The 21,428-nt window shown below is 46.0% G+C and overlaps 1 protein-coding gene across 1 annotated transcript in view; it reads right to left on the reverse strand.

Moving 5' to 3' along the window:
• The window catches only part of LOC121681697, a 32,318-nt gene that overhangs the window by 4,528 nt on the left and 6,362 nt on the right, over positions 1-21,428 (reverse strand). The window contains exons 4-7 of the mRNA XM_042061594.1: positions 21,203-21,298; positions 3,728-3,823; positions 3,515-3,607; positions 3,048-3,119 (exon numbers count right to left, since the gene is read on the reverse strand). Coding sequence (XP_041917528.1) covers positions 3,048-3,119; positions 3,515-3,607; positions 3,728-3,823; positions 21,203-21,298 — 357 coding nt within the window. The remainder of the gene's footprint in view (positions 1-3,047; positions 3,120-3,514; positions 3,608-3,727; positions 3,824-21,202; positions 21,299-21,428) is intronic.

Genomic DNA, 21,428 nt, shown 5'->3' on the forward strand with positions numbered 1-21,428 from the left:
GCAGAAAGCACCATAGAACAGCATAGAGCAGTGCTTTCCATGAAAAGATTACAATGAGTTTTTGTGCTGAAAACAGCACCATTCGAAATCACGATGGTTAGAGAATGTTCAATATCCCTAAAGGAATGCATGTCTTCGCCAAAAATGCCAAAAACACCAAAAGACAATGTTATATTAATAATGCAAATGAGCGACAAACTCTAAAATAAACTCTAAAAATGAGATGTTATCATCATTGAGACAGCAGGGGTATACAAAAAATGACGATTGTAGCTTACAGCAGCCAACTATTAGGTTAAGTTTACAACATTGTGGCCGGCCACTGAGTGTCTAGTTTTGTTGGTAAACAGGAAACCTGTCTATAGCTTAAGGCAGTGTTTCTCAAAGTGTGGGGCGGGCCTCACTAGTGGGGAATAGAGACATGACAGGTTGGGCGCGATGAACAGGAGGATTTTTTTATGCTTAAATAATGCCTTTCTTTTTTGACAGATTCAAAACAAAATACACACACAAACAAAGGAGTCATAAACAGACAGACATTAATTAAATTAAAATAAGATCCAGTGGACCAAGACAGTAAAATGCAAAATAATATTTTAACGTTACCATTTTGCCGGGATGATGGGCTCAGGTGGGGCTTGAAAATTCCCCACCTCAAAAGTGAGGAATGACAGAAAAAGTTTGAGAACCACTGGCATAAGGAATCTAACACCTCTCCTGTGTATGTTTGAAATTAACCTTTAATGGATACTAGGTCTACTAGATCCAACAGAGGTTTCATTCATGATCATCATCACATGATTCATTCTTGTAGTGCGTTTGAATCAACATGGATAGTATGGGCCAGGTGCACACTGCAGTAATGAACTCATGCCCATCTACCATAATATTTCACTCAGTTCGGATCTGCACTTAGATCGAGGTTCCATATTTTTTTTCTCAATATGAGATATGGTCATACTGAAGACTTATTAGCATCAGAAATGGTTGTGGAACCTTATTGTAGATTTGAGATTTATGTCCACGTGTCTTGGTTCAATATATGCTAAATCCTTTGAGTACTACAGCATATCTGCATCAAGGATCCACAAAAAATAATTGCCCCAGAGTGTGCACAAGCATGATGGTTTAGAAGGTGGGGGATTTATAAATTCTGATTCCTTACTGGTGTACGCATGACCAGTGTGTGCACGCTTCATAAATACAGATTATTTTTTTACTTACGCACATTCTAAATATTACACATATGGAATTTAGAAACCTTTCTACACAATTGATAAATTACGGCTCACATGCAGGTGCAGGTACCTAGTTTGATTAAACAAACTGCTGAGGCCCTGGTGAAAGTGTTACATCCCTCTGTTTGGATTTTCTCCCCTATCCTGCACTTGTTAGAACTGCATACAAACCCCATCAGATTACACATTCATCTCAACACTAGCTGTGGCATTATCTCTGACATTATGGGAATCACTATTTACTGTAAAAAATGCAATTCAATTGATATATTTCCATAACATACAGCATGTCTTAAGGTGCTTTGCAAAGCTCATCTTGAAACTGTGAGCCTACCTGAACCTTTCCTCAATATCTCATCATCAACAACATCCAAATGTGGACTTCCTTCATGTTGCCCTTACAAATGGTGCACAGTCATCTGTAGCTAAATGCTGCATCTGCCAGAATAATGTTCTTTGACTTTTCGCTTTTAATACAATACAGCCACATATTTTAACCAGACAGCTACTCAGTTTTAACCTTATTAGAGCTACTGTTGTATGGATTACTGATTACCTCACAAGTAGACCTTAGTATGTGATGCTACATGGCACCATGTCTGATACCATCACCACAAACATAGGAGCACCATGGTACAGTGTTATCTAAATTTTTATACTGTACACTGCTGAATGCAGGCACAGCATTGATTCTTGTCATTTACAGAAATGTTCTGATGTCTCTGCTAGTTGGTTAGATGGAAAAAAGTAAACCCCATCCTGATTAAAGGACAGTCAGTTGAGGTGGTCCCCTCATACAAATACTTGGGTAATCATGAGGATAACAAACTGGACTGGAAGATAAACAGCAGTAATATTTTCAAGAAGGCCAAGTCCAGATTAGGAAGTGTCCTTTTTTATGCTGTTGTTTGTTGGGGCGGCAGTCTGACAGTGAATGACAGGAACAGGTTAAGTCCTTAAAAAAGCAGGGTTCATTATTAGAGCAGAGAACCATGAGGAAGCTTAAGAGTGTTCTGTTGCGGGAGGACCATCCTCTCCATGGCGTTTTTGTAAAGAGTGGTACAGTAGGAGTCAGCAGCTCCTTTTACCCAGATGCTCTACTAAAAGGCTTAGGAGGTCCTTTGTTCCTGCAGCACTCAGGCTTTTCAACATGAACGGCAGACTACTGCTGTGTTGTATCTGGGTATCTCAGAATGATCTGCATTGATTTAATTGTTTTTATCGTAATTTCTCTGACACAATGGTACTTTGTACATTGCATTTTGCACATGTTGGTCACTTATCAGTGATATTGTGGTGGTGACTGCACTCTTATCTGTGCATGGTGCCATTATTATATATTTATTGTTGTATGTTTTTTGTTCTATATTGTACTGTACTTGTCATTGTACTTGTCATGGTACTACTTGTCTTGTTGTATGTTTTTTGTTCTATATTGTACTGTACTTGTCATTGTACTTGTCATGGTACTACTTGTCTTGTTGTATGTTGTATGTTGTACATTGTACTGTACTTGTCATTGTCTTGTTGCTGTCCTGTTGCTGTACAGTATATTGTCCAGTGTAGCAAACTAGTTACCCCTTTGGGGATCAATAAAGTTAATCAATCAATCAATGTTCTGTGAGTATGGTGATTATATGATATGATGATTTTGTGCATTAGCCTATAGAATAACCAAACAGGGATATTAAATATTTGTAATTGACCAGAATGGTTAACTAGTTATTTGACTAACCATGCACACCTCTTACAATTAGTCTCGATTCAGGTCTGTCATACATACTACACAGAAAGTGTCTGGATATTTACCAAAATACAAAACGCTGACAACGATGAAGTACTCAAAGAAAAAACCAGTCTTGATGATGGTCTTAATCATTTCTGTAGGAACAGGGACCACATTAGGTTATTGTCAGATGTAAACACTGTAAAATTCTAAAGCCAAGAGAGACTATCAGCACAAGAATATAGAAGGAAATCATACCCCAAGATAATTAAATCAATATCATCCTCTAAACTAAGAATATCAGTATATTAGATAGTGAGTTTGAAACTAATGGTAAGCAATTTCCTGAAAAAATCTTGATATGAGTTGTTATAATTGCCTGCTATATAAATGACAAGCCTATACATCTTGTTCATGAAAATCATGTACTGAGAAATAAGGAGTGGGTTCCGGTTCATGTATATGATGAAAATTTGATAATTCTGAAACTGCAGAATTAACTGCTGAATTATGAACTACCAAAACCAAACAAACAAAATAATCCTCAAACCTGGGAGTTTCTCCTGATATAGACATGTCTTGAATAGTAAAATGAAACGAATTAGGTTGACAGTTGAGCAGGTAACCACCTCACCCAGGAATCCTACAATTACAGACAAGAGACAAGAGATCATTACAACACTAAAATTCAAACCATCCTTAATAAATGAGTGGGCAAATGTATTAAATGTAAATACATTTTTGATAATATGACAACACTTACCCTCAATAACGCCCCACAGCACAAATGCAGTGAACATTAAGATACTTGGAGCAAAGACCAGCACATAGTGCATTATCAAGGCTCTTTGGCTTACATCTGTAGATAAGAAAAAACAAATGTTGTATGTTGTCACTACACCAAAAATTGCATATATGTTTTGTTATATTATACAGTATACAGCACTCACTTACAGGTAAACAGTAGCAGTCATAGGGCTAGGTATCCCTGAGAGCTTACGTAATAAGTAATCATAATCAACTTGAGGAAACATTGGTCTTAACATAGCTATAGCTACAATAGAATAGAATAGAATAGAATAGAGAGAGAGAGAGAGAGAGAGAGAGAGAGAGAAAGAGTGGGTGTAAATGTGTGTATGTGTGTCTGTTTGTGTGTGGGTGGGTGAGTGTTTCTGTTAGTGCGTACATGCATGTGTTTGCAAACATTGGTGGTTCACATGCACATTTGGCAACATGACAACATCAACTGTGTGTGTGTGTGTGTGTGTCTACATGTGTGTGTACAGTATGTGTCTGTTTGTGTGTGTGTGGGGTGTGTGTGTGTCTCTGTGTGCGTGCATGCATGTGTGTGAACATTGGTGGTTCACATGCACAAGTGGCAACATGAACTGACAACATGAACTGTGTGTGTGTGTGTGTGTGTGTGTGTGAGTGGGTGTACATGTGTGTGTGTGTGGGTGGGTGTGTTTCTGCATGTGCGTGAATGCATATGTGTGCGAACATTGGTGGTTCACACGCACAAGTGGCAACATGACAACATAAACTGACAACATGTACTGAGTGTGTGTGTGTCTGTGAGTGGGTGTACAGTACATGTGTGTGTACTTTATGTGTGTCTGTTTGTGTGTGTGCTTCTGTGTGTGTATGAATGCATGCATGTGTGTGGGAACATTGGTGGTAAGTTGTAGGAGTGTGTGTAAGGAGATGTCTTTTATCTCCTGGATGAAAATTATATTCTTTCCCATTCATTTCCTATGGCGGTCATTTTTGACCGTGAACAAAAAAGTGTTTTAAGTTGAATAAATCACTCAACATTCAAAGAAAGTAGTCACAATAAATTCTGTGTTCAAAAGCCTTTTGTGAAGGATATCATAAGATCTTGAGGCAATCTGATGAAAAATGCTATATTTATGGTACAGGGAATGTGTAAATCGGTCATTTTTGACCGAAACAGTGTTAGAAGGTTAAAAAGCTGCTTCCAAGCATTCTGAAGAAACGTCACACACATTACATTATTAATGGGAGTTTCTTTCTGGTGTGCAAGTTATTTTTCTACTTGTTTTATCCAACATTTTTTTTTTTTCTCTGTAACCAGTATATGTTTGGGGATGTGCATGTCCTTCCTCCTTTTTTTCGCTTGATGGACCTGTTGAACGTCACTTGGGTAACCAGGAGAAGCCCAGTGGAGCTGCTGAAGGTGTCTTGATCCCAAAAGGGGGAGAACTTCAAGCAGATTGATCAGTTCTGCATCATCTCACAGATGAATTTCAAAACCAAAAACGTCAGTGTCACTTCCAATCGCCTCTGTAGCTTCTTAACGAACTTCATCAACACATCAGTCCAGAAGGGTGGCATCACATGCATCTCAGGATGTTTGGAACACATGGGAGTGGTCAGACAGCTCATCAAAGATGCCAGAGAGAACAAGGGTAACTCATCAGTGCAGTGGCTGGGCTTGGTGAATTCATATGGCTCCATACCACACAAGCTACTGGTTACCATCTCAAAATGGTCAAACATCATGACCCAGCAGAGCTGTGGCACAGGTGACTGCAGCATCCGGACCACACTTGGGTTTACTGTAAATGCCCACCCATGGGGACCCGGGTTTGAATCCGACCCACGGTCATTTCCCCAACCCACCCTATCTCTCTCTCACACTCGCTTTCTGTCCCTCCTGCTAGTGCTATAGGGTAAGGGATTTCACACAGCGGCCAATCTACAAACAAGCCTATTTTCCGTCAAAGATTTACCAAATCAACCTTTGGGCAAAAACATCACCACCAGAACAGCCTTCAAGAGCATTTCACCGGGGTTATCTAGCACCTTCCTTCATGGGTGTTTCACGGGTGTTTCCCAAGTAGTCTGTGAGTGCCTCAGCCATAGCCATTTGTTTGCTTTTTCAGCAACCTCCAATAGCTGATTTACAGCACTTTTCACTGACCGTCCTCGAAAACCAAAATCTAGCATAAGTGTGTGTTGTGACTTGGCTGTGTGTGATTGCTAGCCAAGTTCTCTTGCCTCTTCTACCAGTTCTGCATACTTTGACTTCTTCCTCTCAAAGGCTTCCTCAGTCCCAGAATATAAAACCATATCCTTGTCTCAAAGCAGTGACAACAATACACTGTGGAACCTGCAGTTGCCTTCTAACATCCACCAGGAGTTTCCAATGCCGCGCTTTGCCCCATCCTCCTGTATTGCTTGAATCTGCCCGATGGCCACTTTTCTGCCCCTCACATACAAACAAAATTCCACAGTCCCTGTCATTTGCTGGCATCAACTCTCTTGCTCTCAAGCAAACCCAACAGTCATTTTAAAACCTCATGTTTCCAGGTGTAGCAACCTTGAGTCAGGCTACTTTTACAACCAGAAAGAATATGCTTTAAAGAGCCATGACCCATATATAGCTTACAGTATGACTTCCATTTTCACCCACCCATTGACTGAGGTTCTGTGGTGTTGGAAGAAGTGGCTCCTACAATGAATTTAATGCAATTAGCATCCATGGCCCATATAGCTCTCTCCAGCTGATCTTCTTCTCAACATCATGCCATTTCATCCATTGTCCTTGCTTTGCTTGAGACACGGCTGTTGAATGTCTAGTTGGCTCTTCTTGTTCAAAAACAAAGCTGGTCAGCATCTGTCTCTTCTCTTGAGCTGTGTGGACTTACCCCATGCTTTCCAACTGGTACCAAGACCATGTCCTGCTCTTTCATTCTGCACCTGACCAACAATATCCTGATTTTGCAGTGCACGTTGAGCATGCTTCACTGCTTCCCTTGGATTCCACCTTCGACCGGTTTTAATGGTTGGGACAGTGTTCTTGACGACTGGATCCTTGGATTGTGAGAGAGTCATCTCTAGGCTGGTCTTAGCACATTTGACCTCCTCCACCAAGCTGTTCAATGGAAATTCCAAGATTTCCTTTCCGTATAATATTACAGTTCTCAGACAATGTGGCACCCCAAGCCATTTCCTAACTACATTGTTAGCAATTCCACTTCTGAAAACAGCAATTTCCTACACTGACAAAGGGTACCTAATGCATGGCAGGAGCCCAAACTGTACCACAACTTAAGCCTGCCAGGCAAGAAGGTTTTATCGATGGAATGTATATTCTATTAAACTGATTTTAACTGATTTAATTTTAACTGAGTTAGTTAAGATTTGAGATTAGAGTTATACTGTAAATAAAATAGTCTTTAAATAATAATAGCTTATTTGAGTGTTATTCATGCAGTTGCATTTTTTATCCACTAGGTGGTAGTACAAGACCAGGAATGAACTGCTGGGCTAACAATATCCACACAGCCACAGCCTACAACAGCCAACTGCTGACCAATCAGATCCATATTGCTCCACATCCACATTGTCGCATAGGGAATTGCAGATTTGATTATTTGTTTCAGGAAAGAGAAAATAAAGGCAAGTAAATAAAAATTGATAAAGGAAAAAAATGGTTAAAGGAGATAAAACAGTTTCTGCTCATTCTTCACCTTTTCACTGTCCCAACTGCTGTACTTCCATCAGTGCACTTTAATGCAGAGCACTGTGTGCTTACTCATGCAGTGTGTGAATCTCAAAAGGATAGTGTCGTCTTAAATCATACACCAACTCTGTGCATTTAAACATAGCGCGTTACTGGTGTTCTCTATTCCAAAGTGACATGGTACTGCATTATCAAAACATGAACAGCCAACTGTCTGGGTCCCATAGCAGACAAACTGTTGTTCCATCTTGCACAGGGGGGAAGTTCATGCGGAGTAGGCACGTAGCACTCTCACAGGGCAGAGTTTGTTTAGCCATATGTCCTCCTACTGGACATCAGGGCAAAAACATTGGCAGCCTGCACAACATTGACCTGAGGTGTGGCATCCATAGCTGGCTCGGCCAATAAAGAGCTAGTTGTATCACCAGTGGCCATCCGCACATACCTTGTCTGGCAGAGCTGGGAGGATCATGAGCTGTGTACACTGTACAGGAACATTTATGGCCACGTGTGCACAAACACATCCAGCCCCAGCGGTAGGTTCTCCCTGTGAATCGAGAACCACAGTTTGCAGTGGGTGGTTTCTGTAGATGTGAAGAAGGCGACCTGTGCGGCACCAAAGCGATTCCAAATGTCTACCATAATCTGAGGGTTCAGGCGCCATACTGACTGGTGCAGGCAGCCCCTGGACAAAAAATCTATGCCGATGTTCTGTGCACCATGCAGGCAAGTGTATTGAACATAGTGACAACAGATGCCCAAAATACAGTCTCCTTGCCAGATGGAGTGTAAGCAACCCTGACAGTTGTTATATGCCACTGTCGCCACATTGTCTGTTTTGATCTGAACATGACAAACGGACAGCCGGGGGCAAAAATGATTCAGTGCGAGGAGCACTGTGTCCAGCTCCAGGACATTGTTGTGTAGGTGCCTCTGTGCTGCTCTTCCACACACCGCTGGCCAGTTGGCCCTCGTACAGGGCATCCCATCCATGTAGAGAGGCATCTGTGGACACTAAGCGCCTGTGGCTCACCTGGCCCAATGGCATGCCTGTGTGCAGTGAGTCAGGGGAGTGTCAGAAAGCTGTGTTTGGCAGAAACGGTGAACACAGTGGCTGATGAGCCAGGCCTGAAGCTTGCACATGGCCAGCAGGCCAAGTGGCACTGCAGCTGAGAGGAGACCTAGTAGCCTCTGGCAGTTGTGCACACTGACCGTGCATCCCAGGTGGAACTATAAGGCTAAATCTACCCTGAGAATGATTACATCCAGCTAAATGGACAATGGAATTATTTGCCCGGGTGGCCAAAAGGCAAGTCACACCACAACTTCCCAAATTGAACTGTTTGCATCCATCTACTGATTATATCAAGCCCCCAAGGCCTTGATTGCATCTCCTGCATCCTTAGATCATCTGGCTCTTCACCAGGGTCACAGAGAGCATCAAGATGAGTGATATTTCAAGTATGTACAATTGTACTGTGTATTAATGAAACATATTCATGTTTGGTCTCTAATTGATCGTTGTTATGTGGACAGCAGTCTGATATGTGCCATAGTTCTGTAGGAATTGGCTGATGGCAAATGCATAGGGATGGGTTTATTTTGTTCTTTCCTCTTCTCTTTTTTTCTTGCTCCTCTATTCTTTTACCCTTTTCCTTCCCATTTCTCTCACTCTTTTGTCTCAGATTTGTTTTTGTTTTTATATCTCATTCCATACAGGTTTTCCTAGTTTCTTCTCCTTAGATTGTATCTAACCAGTAATTTCATTTATGAGTTACAGTTTTGAAACTTTTGGTTTTGTCTCTTTGTCAGTTTACTTGACATCTGTAACATTAAGTATTTATTGCAGTGATAAAATGTTCCTTCATATACCATTCATATAACTCCTGGTGCGCCATGCCATTGCGCCTACCATTTGCTTATAAACTGTTTAGTGATATTGTAGGTGATTTACTAATTCAATGGAGTCAGATTACTTGTATTTTCTACAATATTTACAAGTCTAACGGTGTGTTTCCGCGTCGCTCTCATTGAGGTTGAATGGAGAGACGAAATTTGCCCTGGTTGGGCGAAATGAAAGCGAATCGCCGAGTCAGGCGAAACAAAGTTGGCCAAAGTTTAACTTTATTTAAATGAGGACCATTCGAGAATCAGGTCCACGTCTTTGTGTTTGGAGTGGCACTTGTATAAACACGAATTGTGGTTTATATGCCACACAAACTTAGTCAGAGCACATACACCACTAAATAGACCACTATATATGTTAGTTTAAGCACTCAAAAATCATAGCAACATGGATGACCAGAACGTAGAACCAGCACCAAATCTAGGGGCGGCGCCACGGCAAGCAGGTGCTGTCCCAGGGTTTTTCCCCTGGTTTGCCGGGGGCCCATGGATCCCAAAGTTTGGTGCAGATAAGTGTGAGCAGTTTGGTGAGTGGAAAAGGAATATTGAAGTTTGTCTTAGGGCCTTAACACTTAATAATGGACAGCAGGTTGATTTAGTGATTGGGGCACTAGCAGGGGAGGCCAAAAGAGAGGTGGACCTCTTAAAAGACGATGAAAAAGACACCGCAGATAAGATCTTGGGGTTTTTAGAAAAGCTATATGGCCATGAGGCTAGCCTAGCTGAGTTGAGGGGGGCCTTTTTTACATGCAGGCAGCATTCCGGGGAGGGGGTGGGCTCGTTCATCCTGCGTCTCCGTGAGTGTCACTCTAGGTGGCGAGCGAAGGAGCCGACCCCAGGGGAAGACGATGACACCTTACGGAGCCAACTGGCGGCCGGTTTGCTGGTGGGCCCTGCCAAGAGGGAACTGCAACGGATTATCCGGCGGACCCCTGGCCTTTCCTTTGTGGATGCCTGCAAGGAAGTCCGTGAGGTGGAGAGGGAGGGCGCGGCGGAAGAGGGCCCTGAGGGGGTGGGGGCCCGTCAGACGTACGTCCCACCTCCACGTGGCCGGGATGCCCCCCCTGGTGACACACCAACTCAACCAGGTGAGTGGCAGACCACCCTAAAGGATGAACTCTTCCTGGAACTACGCAAACAGGTCCAGGAGCTCCGCGAGTCCCTGTTGGGAGAGTTGCGGAAGGGAGCCGCAACCAGAGGAGAGGAGGCTACAACCTCTGGTGGTCCCCCAAGGAGACGACAACGCCAGGGTCCGGGAGCAGTGGCCCGTTGGGACGAACAAGGGAGGCCTATCTGTCTGCACTGTGGGAGACCCGGGCACATGCGCAGGGAGTGCCCAGATCGGCAGCCGCCCCCATCAGACCCCGCCGTCTCCAGCCGTGCTGTTCTGCCAACTGTGGGACCTGGAGGAACAGACCTCCCCATGCGGGAAGCCTTGGTCGGAGACAGCCCTCAGGTACAGGTGCTGGCTGCAGGTCGTCCAGTGACCTGCATTATTGACACTGGCTCTCAGGTCACCCTATTTAGTAAGACTCTGTTTGAGCGCAGTGTGCAAGGGGTGAAGATGCAGGATGCAGCAAAACTTCCCTGGCTCGCTCTCAAAGCAGTAAATGGGTTGGAGTTGCCCTATGTGGGGTATGTACTGCTAGACTTCACCGTAGCTGGAGTGGTCGTCCCTCAGAGGGGGGTGGTCATTGTTGAGGACTGACACCTACCTGCATCGTATGGGATCCTGGGCATGAATGTGATCCAACACTGCTGGAAGGTCCTGGAAGAACGTGGCAGTGTGCATCGCTCACTTTTCGTGTCGACACTTCCCCCACCTGCCCAGGTCGCCTGGAACCAAGCATTTGCTACTTGCCGGAGGGTGCAGGTAGCCAGAAGCCGCCTGGAGGCACCCCCTACAGCACGGGCATGCACTACAGGGTCGTCCATGCTGCAGCCCCAATCGGAGAGTGTTGTCTGGGCTGAGGTGCCACGGGGCCAGCTGCGAGATGGGGACCAGGTCATCGTGGAAGATTTCCGAGGGGGCCACCAGGAGTGGTGCATCGGTCGGGTCCTGACCAGGGTACAGGGCGGCCGAGTGCCCCTCCGTGTTTGGAACCTCCACACCTACCCCGTGGAACTTCCCATATGCCGCCCACTGGCCAGTGTTGAAAGGGTTGACCCGGATGCCGTGCAGCTACCTAACGAGTTGGTGCTGCGCCCCCAGGGGGAGCGTGTCGTGGAGGTCGAAGTTCGCCCAGTCAGACACGCGCTGCCACAACATCTGAGTTCTCTGGGGGAGCAGGGAGAGGGTCTTACACCCGAAGAGCAGGAACAGCTGTGCAATCTGTTGGAACGATGGCAGAGGGTCTTTGCCAGAGATGAGGAAGACTATGGCAAGACCGACGCCGTTTACCATCATATTCCGACGGGTTGTGCTGCACCCATCCGTGAACGTTATCGCCCGGTGCCCCCCAGCCTGTATCCGGAGATGAAGGAGCTGCTATGAGGAATGTTGGAGGGGGGCGTGATCTGTGACAGCTCCTCCCCCTGGGCGGCCCCAGTAGTCCTTGTGCGAAAGAAAACGGGTGCGTGGCGGTTCTGTGTGGACTATCGGCGCTTGAACGATGTTACTCACAAGGACGCCTACCCCCTACCCCGGATAGAGGAGTCCCTTACTGGCCTGAAGGGGGCTGCCTGGTATTCGACCCTCGATTTGGCCAGTGGGTACTGGCAAGTGGAGGTGCACCCGGATGACCGAGAGAAGACTGCCTTTGCTACGCCCATGGGCCTCTATCAGTTTGAGCGTATGCCCAATGGGCTATGTAACGCTCCAGCCACCTTCCAGAGGTTAATGCAGCGTTGTCTGGGCGATAAGGTGCATGATTTCTTGCTCATTTACCTGGATGACGTGATTGTGTTCTCACCTGATTTTTCCGCCCATCTGGAGCAGGTGTTCACTCGACTAGAGGCCCATGGGCTGAAACTCCAGCCAGCAAAGTGCAGTCTCTTTCGACGCTCGGTTAAGTACCTGGGCCATGTGGTCGGCAAGGGCGGAGTGTCCACTGACCCTGAGAAGACAGCGGTGGTGCAAGACTGGCCTATACCCACCACGGTCAAGGAGGTAAGGGCCTTCCTGGGGTTTGTAGGCTATTATAGGCGCTTTATACCTGGCTTCGCTAGGCAGGCAGCAGCTCTACATGCCTTGCTGAAGGGGGTCAATGCGGCAAGAGTTCAGTGGACCGACGAATGCCAGGATGCCTTGGAAGGCCTGAAGGGGGCCCTACTGAAGGCCCCAGTGCTGGCCTATGCTGACTACGCTCTGCCGTTCCGCCTTTATACGGATGCCAGTCTCCAGGGCTTGGGGGCAGTACTTTCTCAGGTGCAGGGGGGCAAAGAAAGGGTCATAGCATATGCCAGTCGCAGCCTGCAGGACACTGAAAAGAATGACCGCAACTATAGCGCCTTTAAGTTGGAGTTACTGGCTCTTAAGTGGGCAGTGGTAGAAAAGTTCAAGGACTATCTTTGGGGCATGAAGTTTACAGCATTTACCGACCATCGACCCCTCCTGCACCTGAAGACGGCCAAGCTAGGAGCAGTGGAACAGCGTTGGGCAGGCCAGCTGGCTTCCTTTGATTTTGACCTATAGCACAAGCCCGGGGTAGAACATCGGAATGCGGATGCCCTCTCGCGGCAGCCTAGGCCGGCTATAGTGGGGGAGACCAGGGCCTGGGAAGGCACCGACTGGGCTGAACGGCAGGGGCAAGACCCAGAGCTGGCCCAGGTCAGACAGTGGCAGTTGTCCGGAGACAGGCCTGACTCCAAGGACCTACCGACGGCCACCCAGGGGTTGCTTAAAAGTTGGGGGAGGCTGGAAGTACGGGAGGGGGTGTTGCTGTACCACACACCGGGGGATGACTCTACTGCTGTGGTGGTGCCACAGATCCTGCGTCGGGCAGTGTGGAGGGACTACCACGAGGCTCTGGGGCACGCCCGGGGGAAGCGGTTGTTGAAGGCACTCCAGCTCCGGTTCTTCTGGCCAGGATTGACGAAGGATGTGGGGGCCTGGGAGAAGGAGTGCCCGACATGCCTGATTGGATCTCCAGGTCTCAGTGAGTACCCACCTTTGTGCAATATCAAAACGTGCTATCCGTGGGAAGTTCTGGCGGTCGACTTCCTGTCATTAGGGCGACCCGCGGATGCACGGCCATATGTATTGGTGGCTGTCGACCTGTTCTCTCGTTATGCCTTCGCAGTTCCCACAAGAGACCAGACTGCGGAGACGGCCGCCCGGTGCCTGTGGAAGGAAGTTTTCCAGCGGTATGGCTGTCCCGAGAGGTTGCTGTCAGACCAGGGTCCAGCATTTGAGGCGGACCTCACTCAAGAGCTGTGCAGGACTTATGGGTGCAAGAAGATTCGCACCACCCCTTATAGACCCCAGGGGAACGGGGCTTGCGAGCGCTGGAACGAGACCTTACTTGGTCTCCTGAATACCCTAGCACCCGCAGAGCAACAGAGATGGAGTGAGCATCTGCCTGACCTGGTCCAGGCTTACAACAGCACCCCACACAGCAGTACTGGGCTGGCCCCCTTCTTCGTCCTGTTTGGTCGCCATCCCCGACTCCCTGTGGACCAGGCATGGGGAGTGGATGACAACAGCAGCGTGGAGTGGCTACAAGGACATCGGCGCAGGCTGGCGAGAGCCATCCAGGAGGTCCAGAGGCATGCAGGACAGAGGCAAGAACAGGACCAGCGACGACATCAGCGCCGGCTGAGGGCACTGCCCTTGGTGCCAGGAGAGCGGGTCCTGGTACGGAACTTCAGAAGACGGGCCCATGGCAAGTTGGGGCCATACTGGGATCCCCGTCCCCAGGTAGTGGTCAGGCAGCCGGATCCACAGGGGCCTGTGTACCAGATCCGTCCCGAAGGCCAGGAGGGGCCACTCCGTACTCTGCATCGCCGCCACCTCAGAGTTTGTCCACCTGGATGTGGATTACGACCTCCGGAGACCGCAGGTGGGCGAGGGGGAGGGGCAACTACGAATCCAGGCTTGGGTGGAAGTGGGCGGGTGCTGGGGTGGCCAGGGCAGCTTCCCTTAGAGAACCCTCGGATAGCACCCCCTGAGTTAGCGCCGGAGGGATTGGTGGCTCCTCCGGGGCCTGGGGAGGCCGAAGGAGACATCCTCCCAGAACCAGATGGGGTGGGAGGTGGCGAGCCGGGTGAGGTTCCGGCTGGCCCTCGGCGGTCTCAGAGGGCAAACCTGGGGAGATTACCAGCCAGATATCTTGAGTAGATGGTCGGGACGACCATGTTTTAATGGGGGGGGAGTGTCGTGTCTGGGGAAAAAAGAGATGTAATTGTTGTTTGTATACAGATGGACTTATGTACTGTAGTGGTAACGTGTACTTTATTATTAACTGGAAAACTGTATGTATATTCATGGACTTACAATGGACTGTGGGTGTTATGGTTATTATATGTGGGTTTGGGGGAGGAATGATGCGTACGAGTTGATGAACAAGATTGACAGCCAGCTGTGTGCAATTGGGATTGGGCTGGTGGGCACTCGGCTTGGACACATGGATTGGCTGGCTTCCCAATAAAAACAGGCTGGACACTGCGGGAAGGGGGAAGAGCTACGGGACGCACTGTACCAGGGGAATGCGGTGGTGGCTCTGTCTGGTTGTCCAGATTCCTGTGTTTGTGTCCTGGTGATCGCCTATCGGAGGACCCTGGAGCTGCCTGACTGAAACTGCTGAGGAACGACTGACACACACCTTGAAAGGAACGGTAGAATTCTGAGTGAGTGACTGGGGCTAGCTACGGGCTCGGATAGTCGCTTAGTGTTTGTTTACTTCCTTCTCAGGCGGCAGTTCCTCGAGAGGACGAGCGGTGGATTCGGAGGAGGCTGACGAGAGATTTGGCGTTCTTGCTGCATCTAAAGGAAAGTAACCGTGTCCATCGTTGTTGTGTGTGTGTGCGTGGATTCAGCCATGTTTTGCCTGTTTTGCCCTGAGAATTCCCTCTGTCTTCTCCAGACGGCTTGCTGCTGCTGTGTGCTGCTTCCGGGTTGCGCGTCATCACCGGCTGATCGGAGCAAGAGAGGGAGCGTTCGCGAGGAGCGGCGCTGCGCGCTTCCATCGTCATAAAGCCGTTTTGGACTATTGATGGACAGTTGAGTGCGGGCCGCCGCAGACAGACTGGTTTGGGGATACCTGCTGGGAGGACTGACTTTGTTTGGTTTGTGTTTTGCTGCTTTTCTTTGGGGGATTCAGCAGTGGGTTGTGGCAGAGCCAGCTGATTCCCCCCAGATTTATGGTATTTTGTTTTCTTTTCTGTATGTCTATTTTATGTGTCGCCTGCCCATAAGAGGATCGCTAGAGGGCTGCAGCAGTGGGTCATAATGCACTGTGGGTTTGCTGTGCTGTTATAGTTAGCCGTGTGGTGGAATTTAGCCCTGAGTGTTCTGTAGTGAAATGTTGCTGTGTGACATGATTTATTCTAATCTATACTAAGAACTCCTTTTGGTCACCTGTGTGTCTTGCTGTGATTTGCCCCCCCCCCCCCCCCCCTGCTGCAGATTGACTGTCTGAAGGTTGTGTGTTGGCCCTTAATAAATATCATGGTTTGCACTTCTGAGTCTGTGGTGCCTATGGTCTGGGGGTCCTAAACGTTCCTGTGAGGGAAACAGCCTAGCTAAAACAAATTGCTACATGCTGGGTGGTGAATCCCCCTGAAAGAAAAGTGGTTGTCGGGCCACGACAGTTTATCTGAGATTCTCATATTGTGTTGTCACACTTTGCAAACACCACGTGGAAATGACAACCTCTCTGGGGGTGGAGGCAGAGCAGAGCCTTGTTAAGAAGTAGGCAGGGCTTTGTTGAATATTCACACTGATTTTATGTAAATGTCACGAGTCAACATGATCACCAGATAAACTGGCACACCGGATGTAATAGCAATTTAGCTAGTCGTCTTCTGTGTCTACTGACATGCAATCTAGAAACTCCAGAGGGTTAGCTTTCATTTGACACCAAGATTATGCTTCTACTCAAAGGGGTTCTTGTGGAGTTTTATTGTCAGTATGCTGCTGTAGAAACCTGTCTATGTCATCTGCAAAAACTGGCTGGATGATGTGCTTTTCCATCAGCTCCCTGATTTCCTGCCTCAAAACCACTTTGCAGTGAGGATGAATAAACGTGGGTAGGACTGCTGTAAAGTGTGATGAAGGACCCGCAAACTACAGTGTATAGCCCCTTGACACCCCATGCTCATCCCCATGTAGGGGTGGTAAGATTCACCGATTTGTATCGGTACATCGGTATGAATCGGTTGCATCGATGGCAAAAGTGTGCATCGGTTCATGTGTATCACGTGTAAAGTCTCCGCATTGATAAAAGCCGACTCGTAACTATACTTCAACTCATTAGGACCTAGTTCTGGTTTGCATTCTCATCACCACGGTCGTCATTGGCCAATTCAGCCGGAGTCTCGTGTCGCGCGAGTTGGAGGTGGGGTGAGCAGAACAGTAAACAGCAGGCTTTATCAGAGGTGGTGTTGCCAAGTTAGATTTAGTGACTTTTGACCATCCCTAGCGACAGAAAATGTCTAGAGACTAGCAACAAATTTGGTGACTTCTCGCAATGATGGCAAACTCTGTTTTGCTGTTGAAATGTGCCTGTTTCGTTTGTGAATTATGTTGCGTTTCCTCAAATCGCCCATGTTATTACGCAGAAGTAGATGTTCTATAAATCTAACAGCTTAGACAACGTCATTGGAAGGCAGCTACCTGCAGCACCTCGGCTAAGATTAGAACATTAGAATTAGAGTCAACGAGACGAGATGACGCGATGACGGGGAAACTGTCTGATTAGGGCTAACGCCCTAAACATTACATAAAACTCTATTTGGAGCTGTTGGTGTAGCGGACTTCCTTCACTTATTTTAATTTGCCCATTTCATCCTGCACCCAATTTGAGAGCTTGGATGTACATGCTTTAGTTTTATTACAGGGAAACCAATAGGGACATGCTTGCCAGCATCGTTCAACAAGCACATTGAACAATGGAATGTAGGCTACAACTTCATTCACAAGCAAAGCAGATAGTTCTACGAAATGAGGACTGTTACTGACAATATGCCCTTAGTTCATCACTTTCAATAATTTTGCATTTGTAGGAAGTTTTAATGTGTATTAGTTTTTTTTTTTTGTAATTGCTCATAGGAAGAGCAGCACTCTTTAATGCTGTTAATAGTAATATCTGGTGAAAATTTCATGCAAATAGCCTCATTGGAAGTATACTTACTGAAAAAAATGTTGACGTGTTCAATACTTATTTTCCCCGCTGTAAACTTTACTATAAACGTATTCTTTGGTGTTCTGATTACCGTTTATATGGGACAAGGGCATTTCTGTGTTTAAAAGCTAGTGTTTGATCATAGTGATTCTGCAGATCATCATTTTATCAGCTTTTATAACTAATTAAGAAGAGCTCTTTTATGAGTTAAATTGAAACAATGTAGACAATTATTACCGGCCTTTATTTGTCCTAATCTGAGGCCCGGCTGTAAATAGAATCCCGGCCATAATTTGAGGATTTAAGTATGCATTTAAATCCTCAAAGGATTTAGGTGTTTCAGGCATAGTGCAAGCACTAATCTCTGACTGAAAGTGCGCAGAACTTGTGCATTTACATAACAATGTTTAATACATTTCCTGGGGGTGACACCCCCAAACCCACCGAAAACCTGTCTGACTTGTCGCAAGCCAACGATCTCATTCCACAAGCCTATAGCGGTCTTTCGCAGTTGTAGACAGTAACGTTTCATATAGGGTTCATGTCAGTTAATATGAATTAACATTTAAAAACATGTTCAATTATATATATTTTCATATATAAGTTGCACCTGACAATAAGTCGCAGAACCAGAAAATACGGTATATATGATAAGAGGGAAGATGCACGGCTTAACCCGTCAAGAGGTCACTGCCACCTATAATAAATACTTGTGAAATTGTAGATTTTGACATCCCGTTTAGAAGGACATAGAGAAATGACTGACGTCCGACGAATTTGGGTGTTACCTGTAGGGGGCCAGACAAAGCAGGGAGGCACACTCCAAGAAAACATGAGCAGCCTCATGCAGACCCACCTGCTGCAGGTCTTTGACCAGCACACAAAAAGTGCTGCAAGAGATCCATGGCAAGAACATCTTTATTGTTTTCGATGAAACCTCTGACAACTGAGATCGCAGTGTCCTCAACATTGTAATAGGTGACCATTAAATTAGTTCGCTTTTATTTTAGTAATAAAGCATAGCCTTTTAGTTTGAATTACTCTGCAATAGCTAGTGTTAACATACACTTTCTATAAATGCGATACTACATTCATCAAGTTGGGTAGTCTGGCTCTCACCAGACCAACCTCAATCTTTTAAGATTGAACATTGGTCTGGGGAGTCCACTATGTATTTTCTACTGCACAAGAGGCGTGATCAACGGCATAGTTCAAATGACTCTGTACACAATTGGATAGTCATTCACCAATCTGACCAACGAACCGGGTGACGTTTACAGTGCGACGTGAAAACTCCAGGCTCTCGTCATCATTTTAAACCTGCCAATAGCGCGCCAGGTGGATAAGCCAGTTTGTGATTGGTCCCCACGTATAACGGAAGCGAACGGAAGCGTACAAGTTTCCAGTCTGAGCTGCAGGGTGGAAAAGAAACCACCATCTAATCAGGGTGTGTTCACCCAGCCTACAAGTTGGGAGCAAATATAAATAAATAAATACATAAATACAATATATAGATAGATAAATACATGTATAAATTACTTACTTTTCCTTTTTTATATATTTAATTCAACAGGTACTGAGGGGAAATACTTTCTGACTGATGTCATCTTCATGGAAAGCTGCAATTTCTCAACATTGTCACAGGCAGCACTGCAGTCACTTCATACCAATCAACTGAACCTGAATGACATTCTAGCAGTGGTAACTGATAATGCATCATACTGTCTGAAAGCCTACAAACAAGAACTAAAGGGAGTCATGCCTCTCAGTGTCCAAACAACTTGCTTATGTCATGCCATCAATTTGGTGGAAGAGACCTGGCAACACTACAAATACTTTAGTGAGGCTACAGCTCTAGTGATGTGGGTTATGTCTGCCTTCTTCAAAAAGTCTGCAAGGAAAAGAAGATGGTTGCACTTCTTGACAATAAAGGAGGCTATACAGCCCAAGTTAGCCCTTCACTTTTACTTCCGCCTGTAAACCCTTCTGGGACATAGGGCGCCAACAAGAGCTCTCCAGGCATCCCGATCTAGGGCCAGTCGTTCCAGCTGACTCCAGGTATGACCTTGATGTCTTCTGATGTCTACCTCCAGGTCTCTTGCCCCCCCCTCCCCAAAGTAGCCCTCTGAGCCAGTAAATACAAGGTGGAATAGGTTTGAATCAGTTCAATAACATGCTGAACATGTCCACCTGCGCAAGTTCTTCTTAGCTGAGAAGTCTTCGCTCAGGCAGTAAGAAATATCACTGAGCTGGTGGAAACAGATGACAAACAAGAGGCACTCCACTTGAAATTGACATTTATCTCTGAAGGGAGTGGGAATCTGGTCACAGCTTTGAGGGTTCTGAAGGGCACACCTACACTCCAGTAGCAGTCTCTGCATGTAACATCATGGAAGATCTTGGTTCATTTTTAGTTAATGGAACAGTCAAAGCCCATGGCTTTGGGGCCAAAACTGATGAGCTGCTGAACCAGATGAGCATACAAAAGAAAAGGGATGTGCTGGATCAACTTCATAAAGGATTTCACATTGCATTTGAAAGTGTTTGATCCCAGGCAGGCTCCTGCTATGGAAAGGCAGATTAAAGCCTATGTCTCACTGTGGGCATTGAGGACCCCATCTCCAGAGTTTAGTGAGGAGTGGGCAACATACTGTATCAACACTGTGTCAGAATGAAGGCCTCTCAGCTTCCTTGGACCTTGCTGACTACTACAAATATTGTCATGTCCTACATATACTTGCCTGTCAGTTCTGTTGACTGTGAGAAAAGTTTCAGCAAGTACAAGACACTTCTCACTGACAAGAGAGAGTCTCTTACTGAGCTCAACACCAAGTGCCCTACCATCATGTACTTCAGTGGAGATGAGTGCAAGAGATTGGACATATCTGCAGGCGACTTGTTGGCTATTTTTAGAAGGTGCGCTGCGGGCACCTCATAGGTGTCCTGCGGGCTACCTGGTGCTCACAAACACTGTGTTGGAGACCCCTGCATTAGACATTAGTATTCAATAAACATTAAAAACAAAAAAGGGATCTGAAAAAAATAAATAAAACAGATTTCATAGGGCCCTATAGTAGTTCCGATGAAATTAGACACCCTTTGCTTATCCTCTCATCAATGCCCACATGCATTGATAAACTGTGCACACAACAAGCTGTATTATGTATATTGCCTCCTCTGGTCATGTTGCCTCCTCTGGTCTGGCCACGCCAATACTGACCAAGAGATGCATTAGCCCAGTCATATGGCCATAACAATTATGTGTACATCTGAACTATGTGAACAGACTGCTTGTTTATTATCTACTACTGTATACCGAAAATGCTACAAGGGAACTCAGACAGTGCTGACCTCTGCCAAGGTTTTATTGAAATTTGATTGGGCCTAACAAACTGGCTAGCATGTCACCACCAACTGAGCACATTAGGTGGGTCAATAAAGTTCATCTGGGATAACAAATTACACACCTTTATGCCCAGATTGGATTTAAATGAGCTTCAGACAACATCTAATTGGGTTCAAAGTAAATAAAAACAGACAAGTAAACAGTATTATAACTTACCTTTGATATCCACAAGGATCAAAGCAGAAACGACCAGTGCCACTATAACGGCAGCGCAGCACAATGCTAATATCAGTATGTGCATAGAGGACAGACCTATGGAGATAGTATGGAGATGGAGAGGGTGGTTGAATCACAGCTATAGCAATTCATAACTAATCTATATTTCAATTCTCATATACATTTTAAGTATTGTCATGCACATTTGGGAAAATCTTATTAATAG

The sequence above is a fragment of the Alosa sapidissima genome, chromosome 14 (assembly GCF_018492685.1).
Source record: "Alosa sapidissima isolate fAloSap1 chromosome 14, fAloSap1.pri, whole genome shotgun sequence".
Lineage (NCBI taxonomy): Eukaryota > Metazoa > Chordata > Actinopteri > Clupeiformes > Clupeidae > Alosa > Alosa sapidissima.